Source organism: Rhinatrema bivittatum, chromosome 6 (genome assembly GCF_901001135.1).
Source record: "Rhinatrema bivittatum chromosome 6, aRhiBiv1.1, whole genome shotgun sequence".
Classification (NCBI taxonomy): domain Eukaryota; kingdom Metazoa; phylum Chordata; class Amphibia; order Gymnophiona; family Rhinatrematidae; genus Rhinatrema; species Rhinatrema bivittatum.
This window is the reverse complement of record NC_042620.1, coordinates 174,078,676-174,103,922: the sequence shown is the minus strand read 5'-3', so window position 1 is coordinate 174,103,922 and position 25,247 is coordinate 174,078,676. Positions and strand designations below refer to the sequence as shown.

The 25,247-nt window shown below is 41.3% G+C and overlaps 1 protein-coding gene across 5 annotated transcripts in view; it reads left to right on the top strand.

The window, feature by feature from the left end:
* Positions 1-25,247, top strand: part of FAM207A (family with sequence similarity 207 member A) — a 325,370-nt gene that overhangs the window by 256,970 nt on the left and 43,153 nt on the right. For all 5 annotated transcript variants that reach the window (XM_029606166.1, XM_029606162.1, XM_029606161.1 and 2 more), the window contains one exon: positions 2,093-2,255. In XM_029606166.1, coding sequence (XP_029462026.1) covers positions 2,093-2,255 — 163 coding nt within the window. The remainder of the gene's footprint in view (positions 1-2,092; positions 2,256-25,247) is intronic.

Here is a 25,247-nt window from a genome sequence, read left to right as displayed (position 1 = left end):
GTTAACTTTAACTGGCTACTTATTCAGATATTCAACTACTCTTAAACAATTGAGTGTGGCTGAACAATATTCAACCGTACAAAAGTTGAGCATTACGTTTAAGATTGCCATCGGTAAGGTCTGAGTTGTCCATTCACATTTAACCTGTTAGTGCAATATTGAGCACTAACTAGCTGAATTTTTTTGTCTGGCTAAATTTGTGCACACAGCAGAGCTGTTTATTCCATTACGCAGACTTAACTGATTACCGAGAGCACAGCAGTTTTCGGGTAGCACCTGGAGCTTTGTTATGCTTGAGCACACAGGGCTCTGCCCTAATGATTCTGGGGACACTGACCAACAATCTCAAGCAGCAGAGAACAACCCTCTGCTTCCTGCTTCAGCCCCTTCTCTCAGGAAGAGGAGAGGGGTGATCTTGGAGCAGACAATAAGAGCAGCTCTTCCTTGTTCTGCTCTAAGTCCCTTCCCTCCTGTTGTCTTCCCCCCTCCTTTCCTCCATCTGCAAGGAACAGGATAAGGAAGTGTGTGTAGCTGGAGTGGACCAGAGTTCAGTTTTTGTCTGAATATTTATATGTAAAATTTGTGATCACTTATTCTGTATTTGGTGAGAGTTTATGTGATCTGTGTGACCAGCGTAAGGTATTTTGCTAAAAATCAGCCATTGATTACTGTCCTGACACAGCTGATGCAGACATGCTTCGTATTGAGTCTTCCTATTTAGTTAGACTGGTATTTGCATTTCTCATAAATGAGTAATCACTTGGGAATTTTTGCTATCACACCTCAGTCTTTTTTTTTTTTTTTTACTATTTGTGTGTGTTTGGCGGGGGGGGGGGGGAGGTGCAGTTTTGAAAACTGTACATTTTGATATAATTTCACAAGTATGAGCAAACTTTCCCTTTGAATCATGCATACTTTTAGGATAGGCAATTTTCAAACAGCTCTTTTACCCGAGTAAATTGAAAATGTATTTTGTTTCTCCTTGTGTCAAATTGTGTATTTACAGGATGGTTCTGGGAGGGATGTGGGGTCATCACGGTGATTGAGTATAATTATTAAAATATTAGGGTTTGAGGGAGTTCAGCCTATAGAATTGAAAGTTACTTGGGGGAGGGGGAGAAGAAGGCAAGGCTGAAGGTTCGCCTAGGTTGCCCAATTTATCCAAATAGGGAAGAATGGAGGGAAAAATGTAAACAGTTAAATTGAGCTTTTAACAGCATAAATCTAACGCATAAATCTTTTGAATATCGACCCCCTTTAGTTAGGACTGTATTTTATAGGTTTCATGATGCTGACCTTTTCTTATTATATTGAACGGAGTTTGACTGTGTATTTAAGAGGTAGATTTATGATTGAAGCATCGGCTAGAATTTTGTTTTGACACTTGCTCTTCAATTTTTGCTGACATTGTTCCTTTAGCAGGCTGCATGCACTTCCTCCACCCAATTCCAAGATGTTGCTGATCTCTTCAAAGTGACTTTGTATCTCTGAAAAAGAGCAGTGAGCCTCATGTTTGCTGTTAATGAGGCAGATACTGCATTCCATTCCTTGGAGAGTTGAGATGTTTTCCATAAAATAGATCACCAATGGGCATATTTGCTTTTTCAGGGCCCCAAATAGCCCTGTTTCCAAAGTCAGACTAGCATAAAGGATGTTCATCCATTCCTCCCAAATATTATCCATGACCTCCTTTCCAGGCTCTAAATGAGTGAATTAATCCTCAAGTTCCCATTTGTGATTGACAACTAAGTTTTGTATTTGCAAACTTGGACTGTGATCCAGAAGAGGCAACTTCATCAAATACCTCAATCCTTGTATTTCATGATTGATGCAATTCCAAAGTCTCTACATCTTTAATTATTACAAAGTGACTCATTTTATCAGATACACACTTCAAGAGCTACAATTAGGATCTGAAAATACAACTAGAGAGCAGTGACAGCATTGCTGCCAGTTTATTATATCCAGTACTCTGCTGCTGCTAAGTCATTTTTCACAGGAATGCAGCTGGATTTAAACTTTGTTGTGACATTGTTTTACTGGGTAATCAAATTCTGACTAGTAAATTTAGTCTTTCTTTTGTCTGACCCAGAAATAGATGCTTTGAAGCTCGCCCATCAGAAACAGAAAGCCCAGGCAAAGCGGAAAGCCACACCTGTAGTGGGAGATATGCAGCCACTGGTAGATGCTCTGCCAGAACTTTCAGAGCTGCTTACTGTCAGCAAACCAAGAGAGGCCAGGAAACGATCGAAAACGTAAGTATTGTGATGCAGCATAATCACTTGTAAGACCTGCACCACATGATGCTCCACTACACTATTGAATCTGTGGACTCATTCCAAGATAGCAAGTAGAATTCCAGAAGCATTTTCACATGTACTTTTCTTTAACTGTAAAATACAAGTAGAAGCTTCTGTTTGTACTCAGCTTTGTTAAACACTCTAAGGTCAAAATTGAAAGGGTTGTCCAGACTTAAGTTCCAGACTTAGCTGGACAAATGCAGAGTGTTTGATCTTCCATCCTGCGAAACTACGTTTTAGCCAAATACGTTTTAGCAGGGTAATTACTTATCTGGATAAAAAATAAAAGGGCAGCACAGAGGCATTCAGAGGAAGTGCTTAACCTTAGGTGGGGTAAGTCTGGTCATGGTGGAGAACAGGCCTAAAGTTACCAGGTTACGTTCCCCACTGAATATCCTAGCTAAAGTTAGCTAGCTGTTTACCCAGCTAACTTCCTGTTGCTTGCATTACTCAGTACTTACCTCTCTCAACTGTAGAAGAAGCCCAGTGTTGCTTCATTTCCAGGGGATAGAGTAATACTATCTTAAAAAAAAAAAAAAAAAGACAGGTAAATAAATACTAGGGTTTATTTACTCAGTTTCTCTAGAAATGTAACTATTTTAAGGTTGTTCTTAAGATATAGATTTCCTTAGCTTGTTTTTATTTGTGGGATGGACGTCTATTGAGAAGTGGATTCTAATACCCATTGGAGGGTTTGTTGTATTATTGCATGGTTATAATGGGTTTTATTTCAGTTTATTTTAAGGCCTGTTATTTTATTGTGATAGTATAGCGCTGTGCTTTCTTGGTAGTCACATTACTGGCTGTAACAATTTTCTCTTACTATATTTTGTGTCCTGTTTTAACATTTATTATAAGAATGGTAAATTTGTTCTGTGGTTTGTATTGTGCCTCAGGCCTTTTTGGAAAAGTGGCATATGAAATTTAAGAATGAATAAAGTAAATTAATCCATCTCAAATATTTCAAATGAACAATTGTATTGGTTTCCAAAAGGAGTTGTGATGGGTCATGAAGAGAAGCTAATTAATGGACTTGGGTGAAGAAGAGAAAAATGGAGACAGTAATTCTGGCCCATGGTACCTCAACGTTGAATGTCCCTACCCAGAATGACGGAATATGAAATTAAACATAACTGATTCTGTTGGGTATCTATACATATACCATATATTCATTGTTCCAAGCTTCCGGCATTTGGGCAGTCCCGGTTGGAGTGGAAAGGTTAACGTTGGATTGACGGGGAGGGTGGACTTCTGCAGGGCACTTTCATTTGCAGCATATATTTATAATTCATGGGGGAGAGAGGATTTTTGGACCTATAGGCTTGCAGTTATTTCTCACTATTTTGGGGGGGCTCAGGTTGGAGGGTGGCTCAGCTAGCAGGGCCAACATGTTTTATTAGGATGGGGGGGGAGACTAAGCCCACAGACCTTTTTCTTTTTTTTTTTTTTTAATTGGGACTTGCTTCTTGACTGGCTATATTCTTTCAGTATATCTGGGTAGGTTTACCTTAATAACTTTGAGGATATTCAGTGGGATGTTTGTTCTGCTGAATATCCCTGATAACTTACCCAGCTAAGGTATTTTTGAAAATTGATCTTTAGTTGGTACATAATATACATTACATCCCAACTTTGGAGGCACAGTGGCAGAAATCCAGTGCTCACTGTATATTAATACTGATTTGACCACTAGCCTTTATTGATAAAAGGCCCTGTCACAACCAGGATGAGAGAGGGATTTCTGCTCAGACACAAGATAAGGAGAGGATTACTTCCCAACAAAGTGAGTCAAGGGGAGAAAGCACAAAATTTCTCACAAAGCTACTTATAAACAGGGAAGCCAAGGGAAAATAGGTCTGAGGATATACAGAAGACAAGGGAGGAGGATATACCTTTTTTGTAACTAGGGATGTGCATGCCCAAAATATTCGTGTTTGTGGGTTTTTTTGGCAATATGATCATGTAACTTGTTCATTTTCGTTCCATTTTTTCTATTGAGGCACAAGTAATTTGGAGTGAACCAAAAATGGCCTGTTTCTTTTTGGATTACCCATTCATTTTAAATGAATGCACATCCCTATATGCCACCATCTGCAAAAAATTACTATGTTGCCCCTTTCAGCAGCAGTGATGGCGGAACTCGCAGAGCATGGTACCTGTGTGCCAGTGCATAGTTACAGGCTCCACAGTGGCCCTGCATTCTGCATGGGTTTCCTTATTGAAACTGAAGCCTATATATGAGGAGGAGGGTCAGGTCCACCAAGGGACCTTTAGCTTGCTGGCCCACAGGCACTGATTGATTTGTGGGGAAGGAGAGGAGGTGAACGCTGAAAAGAGGAATGAGGGGTTACATGTCTGGGGACAGCATGAGGAGTGACATGGGGGGATGAGGGGGTGAATGCTTAGGATAGCATTAAAGAGGGGATAAATGCTGGGGAAGTAAGGTGGGGGTTGAATACTGCGAGGTGCAAAATATTAATAAAATTAGGGTGGAGCAGAATGCTGAAATTAGGACTGGTGAGGAGGGAAGAAGGGAGGGTGCTGGAATTGAGGGGAAGGAGATAGTACTGGGGTCAGGTTTGGGGAGGGAGCAGAGTGTTGGGCTTGTAAGAATCATACATGAAGATGAGGCCTGACATGGCCTACCAGCAGAGGTGGTGAAAGCCAGTACTTTAACAGATTTTGGGTATGCTTGGGTTGGATATGGATGACAGTGGTTGGAAAAGGGGGTAGAGGAAGAAAGACACAAATGGCTTAGAATTGGGGGGAAAGGGAATGGAGTTGGGGCATATATGAAAATTTGTGCTCAATTTGTGGAAGAATCTCAGTTGGGCAGACTGGATGAGTCAACTTTGTTTTTTCTGCTGCTTTTTCTATGTTACTGTACATGCATTCAGATATTTGACAAGCTTAGGGAAGGTGACATTTTTCATAAAAAAGGAAATTCAGGGGCAAGGGTTCATGATCTGAGGTTGCAGGGAGGAAGATTCAGAGGAAACTTGAGAAACTACATCTTTACTGAGAGGGTGATGAGTGCTTGAAATAGTTTCCTGGCAGAAGCAACCAAAACGGATGGAATTCAGTCATGCTTGGACCAGATTTAGAGTACAGTGGTAGGAACAAGGATAGGAGACTGTAGTACTACAAATACTTCATCCTTCACACTCAAGACGAGAGGCAAGAAGAGAACATAGCACAGATAATGGAAGCATAAGCTAGCAACATTGGGGTAACTATTTGTTTTTATATACCGACATTCAATACAAGATATCACATCGGTTTACAGAGAACAAGAGAAGATGTTTACATTGTAACAAGGTGGTATATAACTGGGAGAAACATAGAGGGGGGAAAAATGTATTAATACAAGAATAACTTAGGGTTGGGCATACTTGTTAATATCATTTCTGAATAATTAAACAATTTGTGTGAACAACGATTTCTGTATAATAAGACGTTTTTGTATAAGATAAGTTGTTTAGGTTGTATAAAATAACATTTCTGTATAGAAATACTTGGCAATTGGTGTTGATTGCTGTTTCTGTAAAAATGAGTCTTGAAGTGGGAATTGGAGACTTCGTGTTTGACTAATAATTTCTAATTGATATATGCTTGACTTGTGGGTTAGAGGGATTTTGGATCTGTATATGGCTCATTGGAAGATCATTATTGGAGGAGGGTGGTATGGAGTTGACATCTGGTTGTGTTCAAGGAGTTGTGAAGGCTTTTTGAAAGAGCCATGTGTTTAGTTTCTTTTTGAAGGTTTGTGTAGATGGTTTGATTCTTAGGTCTGTGGGGAGGTTGTTCCATGGGGGGGGGGGGGGATCCGGCCAGTGAGAATGTGTGCTCCCTGATAGAGTTGAGGTGACCTAGTTTTGGAGGGGGGATTGGAAGAAGTCCAGTGTTAGTGGATCGTAGGTTCCTTTGTGGGATATGGAAGTGTAATGCGGCAGACATCCAGTTCGTTTTGCTATTGTATAAAGATTTGTGGATGAGGGATAAGGTTTTATATTGTATTCTGTAGTGGATCGGCAGCCAGTGAAGGTCCTTGAGAATTGGAGTGATATGGTCTGTTGTTTTGCTGCTGGTGAGTGCCCTTGCTGCTGCATTCTGTAGGAGTTGTAATGGTCTTAGGGTGGATGTTGGTAGGCCTAGAAGGACTGCGATGCAGTAATCCAGTTTTGAGAACAGGGGAGCTTGTAGTGCTGTTCTGAAGTCTTGAAGGTGTAGAAGAGGTTTGGGTTTTTTTTTGTTTGTTTTTTTTAGGATTTGTAGTTTGTAGAAACCTTCTTTTATAATATGTTGATGTATTTTTTGAAGTTTAGTTCAGTGTCTATTGTTGCATGCTGGGTCCCTCCTAGTGCAACAAGCCAGCATGCAACAACTCCACAGAAACCAATTGGGCTAGTACGTAGTGGTAACTGACCACCATCCAGCAAGGCCATGGGGACATAGGCAGCAGGTTGTGAGGGCAAAATCCTCCCTATTTTTAATAGTTTAGAATAGATTATGTTAAAACTTATTAATAAGACATAGTGGGTGGGAGAGTCTGGGTATTGGATTAAGTGTGGGAACTGTTAGACTCATCTACCCAGGATGATGAAATAAAACAAAAACTGACTTGCATAAGGAGTGATATCCTACAAGCAATCAAGTAATATATCCTTAGCAGTATAGACCAGAAAAACTGAGCAGAGTGGATGGGCCATTTGATCTTTATCTGCCATCTACTATGTCACCATAGGTAACAGTGATAGCTAGAGGCTATATTTAGGGTCCATATTAGCTAAATTCCAGAGGGAGCTACAGTTTATAGCCCGGCTAAGTTAGTAGTGGGGTATAAAAGAATAGGAGGAAAAACCCAGATAATTATAAATACACTTATGGTGCTGTAATCCAACTATGTAGGAAGTGATTTTCATCTTTCAAATCTTGATTGGAGCATTCCATCTAAAGAAACATTGAGTTCCTCCCTTCAACTGGTGGTTCTTAGCCAAATTATATTTATTTAAAATTTCTTATGCCACTTATTTTAACCCTCAGAGGTGTACAAAATAAAACATTCACAATAAAATATACACTAAAACACAAATGAATATACAACACACTGGAATTCAAAATCTGCCATCTGGATCAAAAAGAAAATATGGTGACCCAGTAGATTTTCTCACTCAAATGAGTGGAACCATTGGTAGCTAAACTCACAGTGGAGGGGGCAGAAGTGGACATATTACCTACAGATGGGGATAGTGCTTCTAATGTCCGAACAGGTGTTCACCTGAGCTCTAGAAATGATCAGTGTGGTTTTAATATATGAGCGAAAGTAGCAAAGAGTCACACACACAAGCCAAGGCCTTGCATTTCAAGAATACCAATTTGAACATGGGGGTGTATTTTATGGACACACTGGCCGAGTTGAGTAGCTCTTGAACTATAACATAAAACGCTCACCATCATACATAAAACCCTCCACAACCAGCACATGCACTGGTTGAAAGACGCGATCCAATAGACCTACCAGATCATCATACAAAGGTACCCTCCTCACTCCTTCTCTGAAACATTTGCACCTCAAATCTACCAAAGAGCATGCCATAACCCATTGCTGGTTCCTATGCCTGGAACTCCATACCACCTGAATTCAGACTGGAGCAATGCGCACAGAAATTAAAAAGAAACTCAAAACATGGTTATTCAAGGAAGCCTACCCTAACCCTGCGCATCTCAATCCCCTCTGGATTATCTCTACATAACATCACCTGCCCACCCTATGTTTCCTACCCATTCCAGTCTCTTTACACATACGTTTTGAACACTCTGGTTACATTTTTCACCTGCCTCTGCTTTACGCTACTTAAGACATTGACACATGATTGCAAATAGTTTCTACTGTTATATTCTGCCTTTGTAAGCCGCTGTTTTTAGTTTTATGATAGTCCCTATCCCACGTATGCATCTATCTCTGTCTCTTTATGCATTTCATGTTCACTGCTCCCTTTTTTTGTAACTGATGTCTTTGTTGTTCTCCCTGTTTGCAATGTTAAACCGTTATGATGTCCCTGATGAATGTCGGTAAAGAAAAGCCTTAAATAAATAAACTATAAGAACAATGGGTTAAACTAATAGGAGCCATTGTTAGGGCAGCTAAACTTTCTTTCTTCTCTTATTTTCCTAATAGACCAGTATGATTTTTAGAGGAGATAGCCGAAAAGTTAAGGGCAAAGGAGCCAATGTAATAAGCTGCACTGTCCCAACACAGATTTTTCCATGCTAAGATAATGACAGTATGTAATGGATTTTGCACAGAAACTCACTAATACCGGGATTAGCTCATCTACATGTAAATTTCAGGATAATGAGCTGCTTAGTTATTACCCTGCATAGCAGGGAGGCATGCTAATGGTGGGATTGCTTTGGAAAACCTTAGAGAATTGAAATGGTTAATCACCTGCGATTTACATCATTATCAGATTTTAAACTAGTATAAACAGATATGAAAATGTAAGAGTGGTGTACTGGGAAAGACTAGTAGGAATTTTGAAGGCAAAACTCATAGCATTTTTATTGGCATGGCCAATTTGTAGTTTGAATCTGCAGATACGAAATCGGGTACATGATTTAAAGATGCATGAACTTCAAACCTTTTCTGTTTGAAAGAAGGTAATAGAACTAGGGTAATGAAATGAAACTCCAGGGAGGGGGACAACTCAGAACCAATGTTGTGAAATATTTCTTCACGGAGAGTGAGGTGGATGCTTGGAATGCCCTTCCAGAGGAGACTGTAAAAACGAAAACTGTCAAATAATTCAAAGGGGCGTGGGATAAACAGTGTGGACCTCTAAATGCTAGAGGATGGAAATGAAGAAAAGAGTGCATGGGGGTAACTTGCTGATGTAGCGGTTACTGCCCTTAGCAGAAGGCATGGAGCTTACTACCCTTACTACCCTAAGCTAATAAGCCATGATTCTTCTAATACAACTGCAGCTCCTGCTCTACCGGCAGCATTCAAATTTCTCCAAAATTAAAGGAATACCCCACACACACTCACAGCAACTTTTTCAATTATAGTACTGCTGCCTTGAATCTCTTTAATTTCTCCATGACAAATACCAGGTTATGCTTTATTAGTATGTTTGCATTTACCCCGAGGAAGGGAAAAATGACCCTTCTGAAACATTGCAATGTCGGGTTGATTAGGAAGGTGTTTTAATATCTGGGAAAGAAGGTTATTTTGTAACATCTGGGACACTTCATCATACACATTGATTTTTTTTTCTTTTGAAGATTTGTTTGAGACGTTTTCCTTATCCCTGTGCAAAAATTAGCATGCAGAAAATGTTTTGGTTTAATGTATTCATAACAAGAATATTTTTGTGGTATAATATGAGGTATACAATAAGAAAAATTAACAGTCATAAGATACAAAAGAGAAGAAACATGAGCATCCTCATATTAAAAAGGAAAAATAAGCAGATATAAATTTTTATGAAATTAAGAAAAACATGGAGAGAAGATAACACCAGTATAACATATATAAACTGGTCTATAATAGTGGCTATTAATGGTGCAAATCTAAGAGCACCCTAACAGAACACTTACAGGGATATTGCAAAACAAATTGACCCCCCCTTAGATAACACTTCAGAATGCATAGAAAGGAATTTTTTTCGTGGCGAAGCTGAGTAACTCTGAGATCAGGATGTATCCACACCTTGTGTCCATAAAATAATGAACAATTGCGAAAGAAAACCCTAAGAACATTGTTGCAGTCAGAAGAAAAAACAAAAGTTACCAAAAGAGTTCCTCTTTGCTACTGAAAATTTTCAAAAAAAACAGATTCAGAGCATTATCCTGGGGCAAATTTCTATCTGATGTTCACCTTGAGAAAAATATGCCTTGGTGATAACAGGCATTGCATTAGGTATTTTCAGAATCTGGGTAATATAATTTCTAAATAAATCAACTGGAGAAATCTCACAGGAAAATTTAGTAACCTCAAATTAAGGGCATGCAGAGAGTTTTCGAGGTTTTGAAGCTTCCGAGAATATAACTAGTCTGACTGGACCAGAGTTTGCTGAACTTTTTCCAAAGAGGTAACACGAGTGTCTAAAGCATCAAGTTTAGTTCCATAGGAAGAAACCAAATTCAAATAAGAAGAACTTGTTTGTATCCAAGGTAACTTGTGTAAGAGATGAAATAGATGATTCCAAAGTCACTCGAACTTGCCATAAAGCGTCCAAGGTAATTACAGGGGGTCTGGTTAAACCAGACTTACCAAACAGGGCGTTAACTGTATCACTTCCACTCGCAGAGACCTCCATCCAACCCTACCGGAAGGGCCAATAACAGGGCTGAAGACAAAGAAACAGCGGTTCCGGTAGCCCCCGCCATGAGGGAATCCTCTTTAACGGTATTCAAAACCACCCCATCGGGTGGAGAAATAAGGCTGTTTACCTTCTCTGCGCCCACTCGCAGCAGACTTCCAACTCCCAGACTTACCTCTGGTGAGAAGAGAGAAGAATCAGACGGCAGCAGGTACTCCATGAAAGGGAGGAGATGATGTCACTGGTGCTCCCAGGTTGAGGGAGATCTCATTGGCCAGTGGGGGTGACTTCCGCTCACAGGCTACCCCCGCAACAGTCATCGCAGCCAGGAGCTCAGCTGGCATCATGGCGAGTAACCTTCTGTCGAGGGAGAACTGGTAATGTTCTCCCTTAACTTGGCATTTTGTTTGGTGTGAGGCATAGGAAAAAAAGGAATTCAAAGAAAACCAGGTAAACTGAGAAAGAGGCTCTAAGCATGCTTCTCACATGGCGGCCATCTTGTCCCCCCACCAGAAACGTTTATTTACACAAAACTGGTCAAAAAATCTTTTGATTTTATTTACAGCTTAAAAAATCTTGAAAAATAAGCAAAAGGTATGACCGTACCTATGTCCAAATCATGAATGACTGATTAAAACTTCCAGCACAAAGTTGAGGTTATAAAGCATCCCTTAATGTACTTAAACCTGTGCTATATGATGGTCATTTGTATTCTTTGATATAAATGAGCCTTTGGTCACACATCTATATTTTCAAAGTGAGATCATTATTGGTATTTAATGCAACTGCAACATTGATTCCCCCGTTTCGGCAGAGGGAAACGGGGAATTGGATTCAAACAACCAAGAGGGCCTGGATTTCTATGGTCTGAGGTACTGATACGTAGGCATAAGGGAAAAAACACAAGATGTTCTTTGTTTATGGACTACCATAGAAGCCATCAAGCAGCACTGTCTGAATTTTCAAGGAAGCCCTTCACCTAGTAAAAAATGTCACTAGCTGAAATTTTTGTGTGTTATCATAAAGCTTGAGGTAACTACCCTTAAGAGAAACATGGGGATAGCCTGCACGGAGTGACAGTTGCTCCCTATGGAAGTTGCTGGCCAAACTGGATGAGCCATTTGTTCTTTTTTTGCTGATATTACTATATTCCTATGTTACATGACCTATAGTGCTGAATCAATTTGTTTGCTTTCTCAAGCGACACAGACTGTCTCTTTCTAGAAGATGAGTGTCCTGGGGTTGGGGGCTGCTAAGGGTGCTAGTGGTGTTTGGGATGATGCGGTAGCTGGTAGTGCTTCTGCTGCTGGTGTTACTCACTTCTTTCTCCTCCTCCGGCTTGTGTGCAAAAATAAGCACTTTCAAAACTTGCAGGCCAACAGAAGTGGTGCCTGCAGATTTTGAAAGTGCTTTTTCTTGATTGGAGCCATAGGAGGAAAAAGTGACAGTGATGCCAGCTGCAAAAGCAGTCTTCCCTGGAGGGGGACAGAGTGGAGAGCAGTGGCATAGCTGCAAAGCCAGGTCTCTGTTCGCAATTCATCCAGGGTTTCCCACCTCTGCCACATTGGTGTAACAAAACTGGTGATTTGGGACAGATCAGTGCTGGTTTGCTTGCTGCAGTGGGAGAGAGTTGGGTGTGTGCCTTTGTGCAATTCAATAGTGCATTTGTGTGCCATTAGCTTACTACACCCTGCAGGCTCCCAGAGTGTAGTAAAACCTGTACTAAAGTTTGCTATGATTTTAGCCCGAGTTTTATTACATTAACCCAAAATAATTAGCATTCAAAGGTTACAAGGGATCTCAAAAAGAGGAGAGCAAGGACATACACATAGGCAAGCTGGGAAGGTAATCAGGATAGCAAACATGCACAGAGAAAACATTTTAGCTTAAAGTAGTAAATTAAAGTAATGACTTTTTTCAGACAGTTAGTGAAAAGAGGAAGTGCAGAGGTGAGATTGTGTAAGGCTGAAAGGTAAAAAGGAGGAAAGTGACAGAAAAAACAAATATTGAACAAATACTTTTGTTGGGTGCTCAGTAAAGAAGGGACTGGGAAAGTACCACTGGCAGCTGTATATATCTCTCCGTCTATAGAAGCGCTCACAAGAAGCTAGAAAAGCAAAATGAAGGTCAGAGGGCCAGATTGGAATCATCCTTGGATATTAAGGCAGCTCTGGTTCTGGCTGCTCCACTGACATAGAGGCAAAAACTCATAATAAAAACTTTTAAAAATATATCCAAAGCAAGAAACCTGTGATGGAGTCGGTTGGATCATTAGATGACAGAGGGGTTAAAGGAGTTCTTAGGGAAGATAAGGCCATTGCAGAAAGACTAAATTAATTTTTTGCCTCCGTGTTTACTAATGAGGATGTTGGGGAGATACCAGTTCCAGAGATGGTTTACAGGGGTGATGACTCAGATGAACTGAACGAAATCACTGTGAACCTGGAAGATGTAGTAGGCCAGATTGACAAACTAAAGAGTAGCAAATCACCTGGACCGGATGGTATGCATCCTAGGGTTCTGAAGGAACTCAAAAATGAAATTTCTGATCTATTAGTTAAAATTTGTAACCTATCATTAAAATCATCCATTGTACCTGAAGACTGGAGGATGGCCAATGTAACCCCAATATTTAAAAAAGGCTCCAGGGGCGATCCGGGTAACTATAGACCAGTGAGCCTGACTTCAGTGCCGGGAAAAATAGTGGAAACTATTCTCAAGATCAAAATCGTAAAGCATATAGAAAGACATGATTTAATGGGACACAGTCAACATGGATTTACCCAAGGGAAGTTTTGCCTAACAAATCTGCTTCATTTTTTTGAAGGGGTTAATAAACATGTGGATAAAAGTGAACCGGTAGATGTAGTGTATTTGGATTTTCAGAAGGCGTTTGATAAAGTCCCTCTACGAAAAAGTACCCCCTACGAAAACTAAAAAGTCATGGGATAGGAGGCAATGTCCTTTCGTGGATTACAAGCTGGTTAAAAGACAGGAAACAGAGTAGGATTAAATGGTCAATTTTCACAGTGGAGTGCCTCAGGGATCTGTACTTGGACCGGTGCTTTTCAATATATACATAAATGATCTGGAAAGGAATACGACGAGTGAGGTTATCAAATTTGCGGATGATACAAAATTATTCAGAGTAGTTAAATCACAAGCAGACTGTGATACATTACAGGAGGACCTTGCAAGACTGGAAGATTGAGCATCCAAATGGCAGATGAAATTTAATGTGGACAAGTGCAAGGTGTTGCATATAGGGAAAAATAACCCTTGCTGTAGTTACATGATGTTAGGTTCCATATTAGGAGCTACCACCCAGGAAAAAGATCTAGGCATCATAGTGGATAATACTTTAAAATCGTCTGCTCAGTGTGCTGCAGCAGTCAAAAAAGCAAATAGAATGTTAGGAATTATTAGGAAGGGAATGGTTAATAGAACGGAAAATGTCATAATGCCTCTGTATCGCTCCATGGTGAGACCGCACCTTGAATACTGTGTACAATTCTTGTTGCCGCATCTCAAAAAAGATATAGTTGCGATGGAGAAGGTACAGTGAAGGGCAATCAAAATGATGCCTGGATGGAACAGCTCCCCTATGAGGAAAGGCTGAAGAGGTTAGGGCTGTTCAGCTTGGAGAAGACGGCTGAGGGGGGATATGATAGAGGTCTTTAAGATCATGAGAGGTCTTGAATGAGTAGATGTGACTCGGTTATTTACACTTTCGAATAATAGAACTAGGGGGCACTCCATGAAGTTAGCAAGTAACACATTTAAGATTAATCGGAGAAAATTCTTTTTCACTCAACGCACAATAAAGCTCTGGAATTTATTGCCAGAGTTGGTGGTTAGTGTAGTTAGTGTAGCTGGGTTCAAAAAAGGTTTGGATAAGTTCTTGGAGGAGAAGTCCATTAATGGCTATTAATCAAGTTTACTTAGGGAATAGCCACTGCTATTAATTGCATCAGTAGCATGGGATGATCTTAGTGTTTGGGTAATTGCCAGGTTATTGTGGCCTGGTTTTGGCCTCTGTTGGAAACAGGATGCTGGGCTTGATGGACCCTTAAGAACATAAGAAAATGCCATACTGGGTCAGACCAAGGGTCCATCAAGCCCAGCATCCTGTTTCCAACAGTGGCCAATCCAGGCCCTTGGTCTGACCCAGCATGGCAATTTCTTATGTTCTTATGACAGTTCTGTTTTGTCATTCTGTAGAGACAGGGGTGGTTGCAGTAGACTGGAGAAGGACAGATGCCATCTCTCTTCATAAGTGCAGGAATGAGGAAGAGGCTGGTAATTACAGTTAGGGTGACCTCGGCAGTGAGTAAATTAACTGAATAGTGCACTTTGAATTTGGAAGATTTCAGCATCCCTGACTTCATCCTGTTGACGAAACAAATTCAATCCATTTCTTTGATTGGGCGACCGGTATGCACCAAACTGATCAGCTTAGTGGTCGAGCCCCGAAGTTCATGAGATTTGAAATTGGCTGTGTGATATACGCAAAGTTAATGGTAAATACAATTCACTCCAAGGTAAGAAATGAAATCAGTGAGGAGTGCCTCAGAGATTAGTCCTTGGGCCGGTTCTGTTAATTATTTTTATAAATGATATTGCAGAATTGTCTTTTTGCATATGATACTAAACTGCAGCAGAGTGGACATGGATGATGGAGTAGACAAAATGAGTTGTGATAGAGATCTTAGGGCTGGATTCATCATTCTTCGCAGAATGATGAATCCTGCGAAAAAGGGGGCGGGGGGACAGGTCTGCAAAAGGCCGCAGCCATTCGCACCATGATGGTGCGATTTCGCCGGCCACAGTGCGGCCAGCTGCAGCCTTTAGCTCAAATAGCGCCCCTCCCTGCCCCAACACCTCCCCTCCAGCTTAATTGCATAGTATCGCACGCGTTAGGCGTTTAGAAAATAACCCCTTTAGTGAGTGTACAAAGGCTGCGTGGCTAAGATTCAGTGTGTGTGTGTGTGTGTGTGTGAGAGAGCTTGGGGTGATCATGTCAGACAGTCTCAGTGTAGCAAAACAGTATGTGGCGGACCCCCTGGTCAACTTACATCTCTGCCCATTAGGAACTATAACAGTTTAGTGGGACTACCATTCCCTTACAGCCCCTCCCAGTCTGGATGGCTGTGCTTAGTTGTCAGAGTAGGATTAGTGTAGTATTTTGGTTAGAGACTAGGAGGAGTAAGGAGCAGCATGGAGTCTTCCTTTTGAGGTCTACCCCCTCAGTGTATGGCTGTTTAAGGAGGTTAGTGCCTACTATGCACTGCTTGCCATTTGAGGACTGCCTTAGTATCTTAGACTGTTGCTTTAAACTGGTGCATGCTTGGGTTTTAGTGAAAGCCCATTCCCAAGCTGAAAGCCAGGACACTGAATCTGTAGTAATCTGCCTAGGGACAAGGCAGACCTGCAATGAAGGTGGTAGTTGTTCCATCCAGATTTTTGTGAAGTTTAAAACATGTTTTTGGGAGTGTGGGAGGTTTTTGTCCACACCTCCCCACTCTGGGAAGTAGGGCTGCAGGAGCTGGGTTTTTCATCAGACTTTTCCATCTGGAAGGCCATCTCAGAATAAAAGAAGCAAGGACAATGGGAGCAGGAATTTCTGAAGACCCTCCATCAGGATCTTCAACCCAAGGGGCAAGGACATAGGCTGGATTCAAGAGATGGAGATATTGAATTAAGGTAAGTTTTTTATTTCAGTAACTAAGGAGATCCCATCACCCATTGGATTTCCCTGCATTACTGGGACAGTTTATACACTGAATGAAAAAGTGGTAAACTTCATCCCAGGGAACTTAGAGACAGGGCACATACCCAGAGAAAAAGAACGTGTAAGCAACACAGCTGTAATTTCAGTTTTGGATTGATCGGGCATGGAGTTAAATTTGAAAAATCTGTAAGAGAAGAGATGGGAGATGTCCGAGAGACATTCAAACACCTCAAAATTATACATAATGCACCAGAAGCAAACCATTTTCAGAGGAAATAATGCTCTAGAACGAAAGCTCACAATATGATGCTCTAAGAGGGCAGACTCAAGCAGCATCAGAAAATATTGCTTCATGGAAGGGTGCTGGATGCATGGAGTGATGTCCCAGTGAAGGTGCTGGAGACAAAAGCAGTAATGGAATTCAAGAAAGTACTGGGGATAAGCACAATGGATCCCTAGCTGTGAAAATGTAATAATTTATACATGAGGGGAAAGCTGGTGATCAATTGGAGTCATTATCAGGAATTAAATTGAGCAGACTAGATGGGCCTCATGGTGCTTATCTGTATCCTGAAGGGAAAATATCTGCTCGCCTAAGATGGAATGACAGGAGGTGAGCAGGTCACAAGTCATAAAGTATGGCCTCCAGTGTGTTTTCTATATTTTCTTTCACTTCCCATTCCTGTACCTAGGACAGATACTGCTGTGACCCTCTAAGGCTAGGAAATCAGGGTGAATCTCTCAAGAGCTACTCGAGCTTTGATCAGTTCCAAAATATTTCTATAAAAACAAGACTTAACATAGACCCCCTCCCCTCCCACACGCACACACAACCCTTCCTTCTCCCATCACCACATATATCTAGAGCAGTGTTTCCCAATCTTTTAACAAAAATGTCATACCCAGGCCCGGTGTGAGCAGGTGTGCATACCGTGCATTTGCACGGGAAGGTGGCTGGCCGGCAGCAGCAGGAGAGGGTAGCGGGCTGCCAGCGGAGCCTAACCTGCCAGCAGCTGAAGAAGGAGAGAGCGCCAGCGACCGAAGGAAAGGCCCATCTTCTGTGTATGAGCATGCGTGCACACACACCCCGCGCACAGCTTCCGCTCCTTCCCACCCCACCTCCCAAGCAGGAAGATTGGTGGGATGTATGGCCTGAAGAAAGCAGGGGCCGTGGTGGAGCTCATCCCACCACAGCTCAAAGACAACAGGAGGCCCGCGTGGCTGTGGTGGAGCTCATACAGCCACGGCCTGATGAAAACAGGAAACTCGGTGTGTGAGCTTGTATGTATGAGTGAAGGCCTGTGTGTGTCTGAGAGCCTGTTTGTGTGTGTCAGTGTGAGATCCTATGTGTGTGTGACTGTTCCCTGTGAGAACTTCTGTTTGTCAGTGTGAGATCCTATGTGTGTGTGACTGTTCCCTGTGAGAACTTCTGTTTGTCTGTGTGAGTGCTTGTATGTTTGTGTATGTTTTGGAGCCTGTCACATACAGGCTCTCAAAGGCACTCGTGCACACAATGTATCTTTGAGAGAGAGGCAGCCTGTGTGTTAGAGAGAGGGAGTGTGTGAGAATGAATGTATTATTGTGCATGTGTGAGAGAAGATAACATTTGTGTGGCTCTGCCTCCCCCAGGCCACGACAATATCAGGGTGAATGGAAATCAGATCCTAGGTATGGAGAGCAGATATTTAAATCCTTATTAGTTTTTATTGGGTGCAATTTTATTCCACTCTTTTGAAATATTTTTTTGAGGGGAATAGAACATTTAATTGAATTTTTTATTCATCAGATTTTTGATAATTTTTTTGGTGTTTGGGAAATCTTCGATATTCTATTCATTAACTGCTTTGAAATATTCTTTTTATGAATGATTTTACTATTATGTTTTATATTACTTGATTTGATTTAATGTTTTATGAAGAATGGTAATGTCTGTTTTCCATTGTTGCTCTGCATATTGAGGCTGGCTTGTTGTGGGTTCCAGTTCAGTTCTTCTCAGTACATTTCTGTTGATACGTTCTGATCTCTTTATTCTGTATTTGGGCAGGGTCTCTCTGGGTTGTGCATGTGACCAGGGTGAGGTATTTTGCTAGCATGTAATTTCATGTAAGGATCTATAGCAGCCTGGTTTCCTAATAAGTTTTTATTGGTGTTCTAGGGCCTGGTGTAATATGCACAGTGTTGCCTTTTCATAATTAAGGTTGTTAGGGTTGTTTTGGTATGGGAGGTTTAATATATTGTAATGGTAATTCCATTTACTTGTGGCTTTCTGAGGGCCAAGTCCATACCCAGCACGCATTACAAAAAGTCTGATTCCATAGGAGCTCCAAGTGTCTCTTTTGCAGGGTTTTCTGGTTGGCACCACAGGAGTGCATGTAAATATAATATGCATGTTGTGAGATTTTTGCCTCAGAAGACTGTACTTTTGAATGTTCTTTTTCATCTAAAATTTGTTATAAATGCATAATTTGTGTCTGTAAAGGGTGTGGAAGTGTGTGGGGGGGGGGGGGGAGAGACACTTCCGTATCGATGGGTTCTGGGTGGGGAGAGGGGCTTGTCAGTTTTTAAAAATATAAAGGCTGATACAGTACAGTGTGCTCCGGTGGAGCGCACTGTTAGCCCGCGTTTGGCTGCGCATTTTCAACATGCTATTTTTACCCCTTATACAGTAAGGGGTAATAGCCCGTCAAACGCAACATACAAATGCATGTTGTTGGCCCTATTAGTTATTCCCACGCGATACAAAAAGTTAAATGTGCAACCAAGCCGCACATTTTACTTTCAGAAATTAACGCCTGCCCGAAGGCTGGCGTTAATTTCGGCTGGCACCCAGAAAGTGTACAGAAAAGCAGAAAAAACTGCTTTTCTGTACACCCTCTGACTTAATATCATGGCGATATTAAGTCGGAGGTCCCAAAAGTAAAAAAAAAATAAAATAAAATAAAATCTGCCTGTAGCCCGCAGGTTGGAAGACGGATGCTCAATTTTGCCGGCATCTGTTTTCCAAACCCATACCTGTCAGCGGGTTCGAGATCCGATGCCGGTAAAATTGAGCGTCGGCTGTCAAACACGCTGGCAGCCGCCACTTCTGTCAAAAAGGAGGCGCTAGGGACGCACTAGTGTCCCTAGCGCCTCCTTTTACCACGGGCCCTCATTTGCATGTTGTTCCCTACTGAATCGCGCGCATAGAGTGACCTGTGCGCGCGTTGGGAGAGCGGGCGCTCGTCGGCTCTCCCGCAACTTTTACTGAATCGGCCTGATAGATTTCAGGGCAGACCTGGTCTTTGATAGGCCTGGGACGGGCACTGAATGAATTTGGGGGGGGGCAGCACAGTATCTTTTCGCAAAGGGTAGCAAAAAAACTAGCACCAGCCCTGGTCATACCAACTTCCACAGGACAGGCAATGCAGACATGGAGAGGACTTGTATGGTCAAAAGAAGTTATAGGGAAGCACTGAACACCTCCACCAGTCTCTCTTCCCGTTTTGAAAACAAAGGGAGAAAGGTGGCATAGACACATGAGCTCCTCACACTAGGCCAATTACTTCTATATACAAGTGTAGGAGAAGGGAGAAGTTTGTATAATGCAGGCAACCAGCTCAGTTAGTTCCTTTGGCTGCCACATGTGACTGCCAGAGCTCCTCCACTGCTGCTGCTCCCAGCACTCCAGTGAGCCACATCCAGTGCTCTGTGAATGCTCATCCCATCTCACAGAGCTTGGGGATAAGACAGAAGCTGGAAGGGCTCAAAGGAAGAAGCTCAGGATAGGGAAGACGAAGAAGTGCTGTATGCACTGTGTGCGCCGCACAAAGTGGGGCCCGACTAGCCATGCCCTGCATCGTGCCCATTAATTATATTTCATGGCTCATGCTGTAGCTAGGAAGAAGAGGAATGCATGCATGAAGATGTTCTCAGAAAATAAGGTCCTTATACATTTTAAGAATCACTGCTGGTGGCACTTGTTCTGAGGTGCTGAGAGCAGAGCCCAGGTGGAGGCTTGGACCTGCACACCTGATCAGGTCTGAAAGCGCACCAGTGTGTCATGGCACACTGCTTGGAAAACACTGACCTAGAGAATATGAATGCTGCTTCAGTACTTAAAGCATCAGGCCACACAAGGACCAGAACTTAAATTGGTCCACCACTAGGTAGTGCAGAGCATAACCACAATCCTGTTTTTGTGTGTGTACACGTAATAGATATATTCCTTTAACTTTCTTTCTTTTTAAATTTGCAAACTGAAGAATATGGCTTTTCATATGTAAAACTGGTCACCTAGATTTTTAAATTAATGCATTCAACTTGTAAGTACACAGGAAAAGGCAGCTTGCACATACAAATTGGGACATGGCTATTAACATCTGTGATAGAAGACGACAGAATTACACCTGCAGGTTCAAGATTTATGTATGTGTGTGTGTGTGTGTGTATATGTATATATATATATATAGAGAGAGAGAGAGAGATGTTCAAAGTTCTCATAACTGTGGGTAACATAATTGGATTCAGAGATTGGTAGAGCTATTAATAAAAGATTAGACTCTGTGGGAATATGATGCCTTGCTGGGTATAGAGCATCACTGAGGGATTTTTATTCTGATTTATAATGAATGAAGGCAACAAAGCGCAATAAGACAGCTTCCATTCACGAGCAGCATAAAGCACAGATGCACACACAGGTCATTCATCTCTGGCTGCAGCATTAGAACAATAGTTACAACCCCCACCCCAGATAATGGCTTGTTTGTCAGGCTGTGGAACAAACCACTATGGTTCATGGTGATTAGTGAACAAAGCAAAAACTGAAAAGTAAACGCCGGCCCTGAGAAGGTAATTCCACCCAAAGTACTTTAATGCCTTGCATTATTATGTTATCCCTCCTTTTGAAAGCTAATTTATCTTGATCCCACAGAAGCTTACGGCTATCCCCCATCTTAAGCCCCATAAATCCTATTTATCTTACGTCTCATCAGACGTGTTACCAATAAGGATGATTTTATGAACGAAAATGTTCTGACTGGAAAATGTTCAAGTTTGAGTGAGGTGTTGCTGAGGCCTGCAGAGGCCGATGATGAGAGGAAGTGGGTAAATTGAAACGTATGTCTAGTGGAAACACTGACGGCTGAAATGGTTTTTCATGGGGTGACGGTTCCAGGCAGCACCTCTTACTGTTTTGTGTTATGCCCCTCCTTGGCACTTTTGAATAAAGCATGCACTGTGGTGTTGATTTTAATTAGTGTTCTTGTGTTTCCCAGTAAAGGGGGCTCAATATAGTTTAAAGGGTGACCATGTTATCCTCAACCCTAATTCTGTGAAATATATAGGATTAAAGCTTCTAAGGACTTTTCTAGCCTAAAAATAATTAATGATCAGCCATTTCAGCATGTTAAGATTTGTAATCTGCCCCTAACGCAGAACACAAGGTATAGCAGTTTGCTAATATCTGGAACTGTTCCGAACTGTTGGACTTCACTGGATGCTCACTTGGGTCTTCATAAATACATTGGTGCACTTTTAATCTTTGGTTTGTTAGCAGACAGTCAATAGCTAAGCTATTAAATCTGTGTAGGCTTGGATAGAAATCGGGCTTGTGGCCCAGCAGTAAGCCTGTCTGTATTCTCTTTGCCCCAGAACTACTCATAATTTTGAGACCTGTATATTTAAATGAGATTTAGAAAATCTTTTCTGGATCACATGAGCATGTTTCATCTTAAGTGTTTTAGAGTTCATTTGGCCTGTATTTAAAATGGGACAATAGCTACCCACAATGCTTTGCAGTGGAGTCTTGCTTTTGTCTGTTCAGCCTTGAGGTCAGGAATCTTTTTTTTTTGTTTGTTTTGTTTTGGTTTTTTTTCCCCAGCATAAATTGTTTTGGTGGGAATGAAAAAAAAGCACTTCGAACTGTTTATCTTTATTGCTACCACTTGCTAAACTTAGGGAAGAAAAAATATATATAAAAAAGATCAAAATCTACATTTAGTGCCTAACAGAATCATCCTCTGTTCCTATGACACCGCCTAACTACTCATTCGGCCTCTTATTTTTGGCAAGGCCAATCAGTAAATTTGTGCTGTAGATTGGCTCTCCATCATATTGAGAAATAATGAGTTGTTGATTAGTCTCAAAGTTGGTTCCTTTGCTTTGTTTTTCCTCTCCCTAAGAATTATATTTATGCCTGTAACGGCAAAGTGTAATTACTAGTTGATCCTTGTACCTGCAAATCTATTTGTTGGGAATTTAATAAAACTGTTATGCAAAAAAGACAAAAAAAAAATGAATCTGACCCCTGACCTATACATTTTCATGGGGGAGGATTATTTTCAAAGGCACTCCTGCAGATAAAGCAGAAACAACTCTTTAGGAAATTGTGCAACTGAGATGCTCCCACATAGGGGAGAGGCATTGCGGGGAGCAGAGCCTTGGTGGGATTGGGACTTAGGCACATACTTTTGAGGGGTTTAAAAAGCATTCACACAAATTCTCTTGGCAAAACCATGTGCACCAAATAGCAGGTTTATTTATTTATTTAAAGTTTTTTGTATACCGACATTCGTTAAGAAAACATCACATCGGTTTCCATAGAACAAAAAGTGGCCAACAGGGCTTTACAATGAAACTGATAAAAGAACTAGTGGGGGGGAGAGGGGGGGAGGGGAAGGGGGGGTAGAGGGAAGGGGCTTTACAATGAAACTGATAAAAGAACTAGGAGGGGGGCGAGGGGAAGGGGGGATAGGGATAAGGGAAACCAAGGTTATGCTGTACAAATAGTTAAACGCAAAAACATAGATAAATGCAAGTATAGATTATGTACAATAATATACTAGGGGGAGTGAGTTAAGAGGGGGGGAGTTAATCAGGTGTAGGAATATGTAGTTTTGCCGGAATCATTTTCGTATAGAAGTCGGCTGTGAAAATGGTGCATCTTGCATGCACATTTGGCAGGTAACTTGTGCATGGTGTTACCGAATTACCCATTAAGTGTTCTGAACATGTTAATTTGCTTATTGGATACAAAGCTTGAGTCAATTTGTTTGCTGTTAATTCTGTGAAATTATGTAGAAATCAATGTCACCAAATGCTAACTTTTTTTTTTTTGTAAAATAATTTTTATTGAAAATCAGTTAGTCAGGCTTACAACAAGTAAGTACAATCTAAGCCAAATAATTATCAGAAGAAGCTGATAAATGAAAAAACAAACACAATGTTTACAATGACATGGCTAATGCCATAAGTACTATGTACCAACAGTAATAAACAGTAACAGAACAATAGCCTGGTATAAACCAAATAATGCCTTTTCAGGCATAATGAGAAAACGGTATTTTCCTTTTTTGGTTATATTGGTTATAAACCTTCCCACCCCTGCTAAACCCCCATTCCCACTCCCTCCCCCCTCCCCCTATACTCGCCTAGGATTTGAATAAGAGAGTGGGGTACAATGTGACTGCCTATACAGTTGCATATCAGACTATAAGAACACGCTTAGTCTCAGTCAAATAAGGAACATGGAGCACACGTGGCACGTAAAGTAAGGAGCATATGAATCATGGAACAAAGACTATGTGGATGGTTAGGCCAACCTCCAGTGAGTAGAAAGCTGAGAGGTCCGTTTCCCATCACTACAAGGCTATATACAAAAGAAAGGCGCCCTGGGCTCATCTCCTCTCTGAGGCGCTGGACTGGTGTGAAGAATGCCAGGTAGTAGTTAATCGGGCTTTCAGTTCATCCGGCAATGATGACAGATATAAGTCCCATATCTCTTTGAAATGGGACATCTTCTTAGTGGTTAGAGAAGAGGCAATGAGAAATTCCATGTGAAGCAAATGGTGAAACTGTTGTGTCCAAGAAGTCACCAAATCTGGAGATTGCACAGTCCATGAAGAAAGAATCACCGACTTAGCCATCAGAGCCATTTTATCCAGAAAAAACTGTTGTGCAAGAGAACTCCACGGTATTTGGGAAGGGTAAATCCCAAGCAGCCAGGTTTCAGGGTTTAGGGGAATATCCTTGTTCCACAGACTGGCTACTTTACGCTGTAAGAATTCCCATAATTTACAAACTGGAGGACAGACCCAAAATGGTGCAATAAATCAGGCTTTAAAGCTGCACAGCGTAAGCAGTTGGGCTGCGAAACTAATCCCATGTAATAAGCATGTTGTTGGGTATAATAAGCACGGTGTAACAGTTTATATTGCTTGTCCTGTAAAGTCACATTATCCACCATGGATGATATTCTTTTAAAGCATGACAGTAACATATCTGTGGTTATATGGGCGCCACCCAAAACTCTTTTCCAGTGAGAAAGCAGTGTTTGCACATGTGGGTTCGGCCGTAGATCCATAAGAGCCGTATAATATTGAGCACATTTCACACGTTTATTGTCCGGGCCCAGCAGTAACATGTGTATCGTAGAATAGGAGGAAAGCTTCGGATTTTTCCCCATCATATCTTGAATAAAATGGCGCAGCTGTAGAAATCCGTAGTGATCGCTATTAGGGAGAGAAAACTGCTCTTTCAATTCTTGAAAGCTGAGCAAATGTCCAGATCCGTCACCAGAGCTAAATAACTGCGATAACCATATCAATCCTTTCTCTCGCCATCTGAAGAAAAGCGTTTGGTGCCGTCCAGGATCAAAAAGAGGACAGCTAACTTTTTATTATCCTGACTCTTGAAATTTTATACTGGATGCATATGGAATTTTAATTTTGTCAAGTCAATAGGAAATAGACAGCATTACCTGAAAATACAGATACATTTGGTTGCACTATAAAGTCTAATTTTGATTTTATTTTTCTTCTCAATGAGAGACAAAACTGAAACACATTGGTAAGCCATGTGTGTGTGACTGGAGAAAGGTTTCCATGCTCTGTAGTCCTATCCGTTTCATGCAAGATT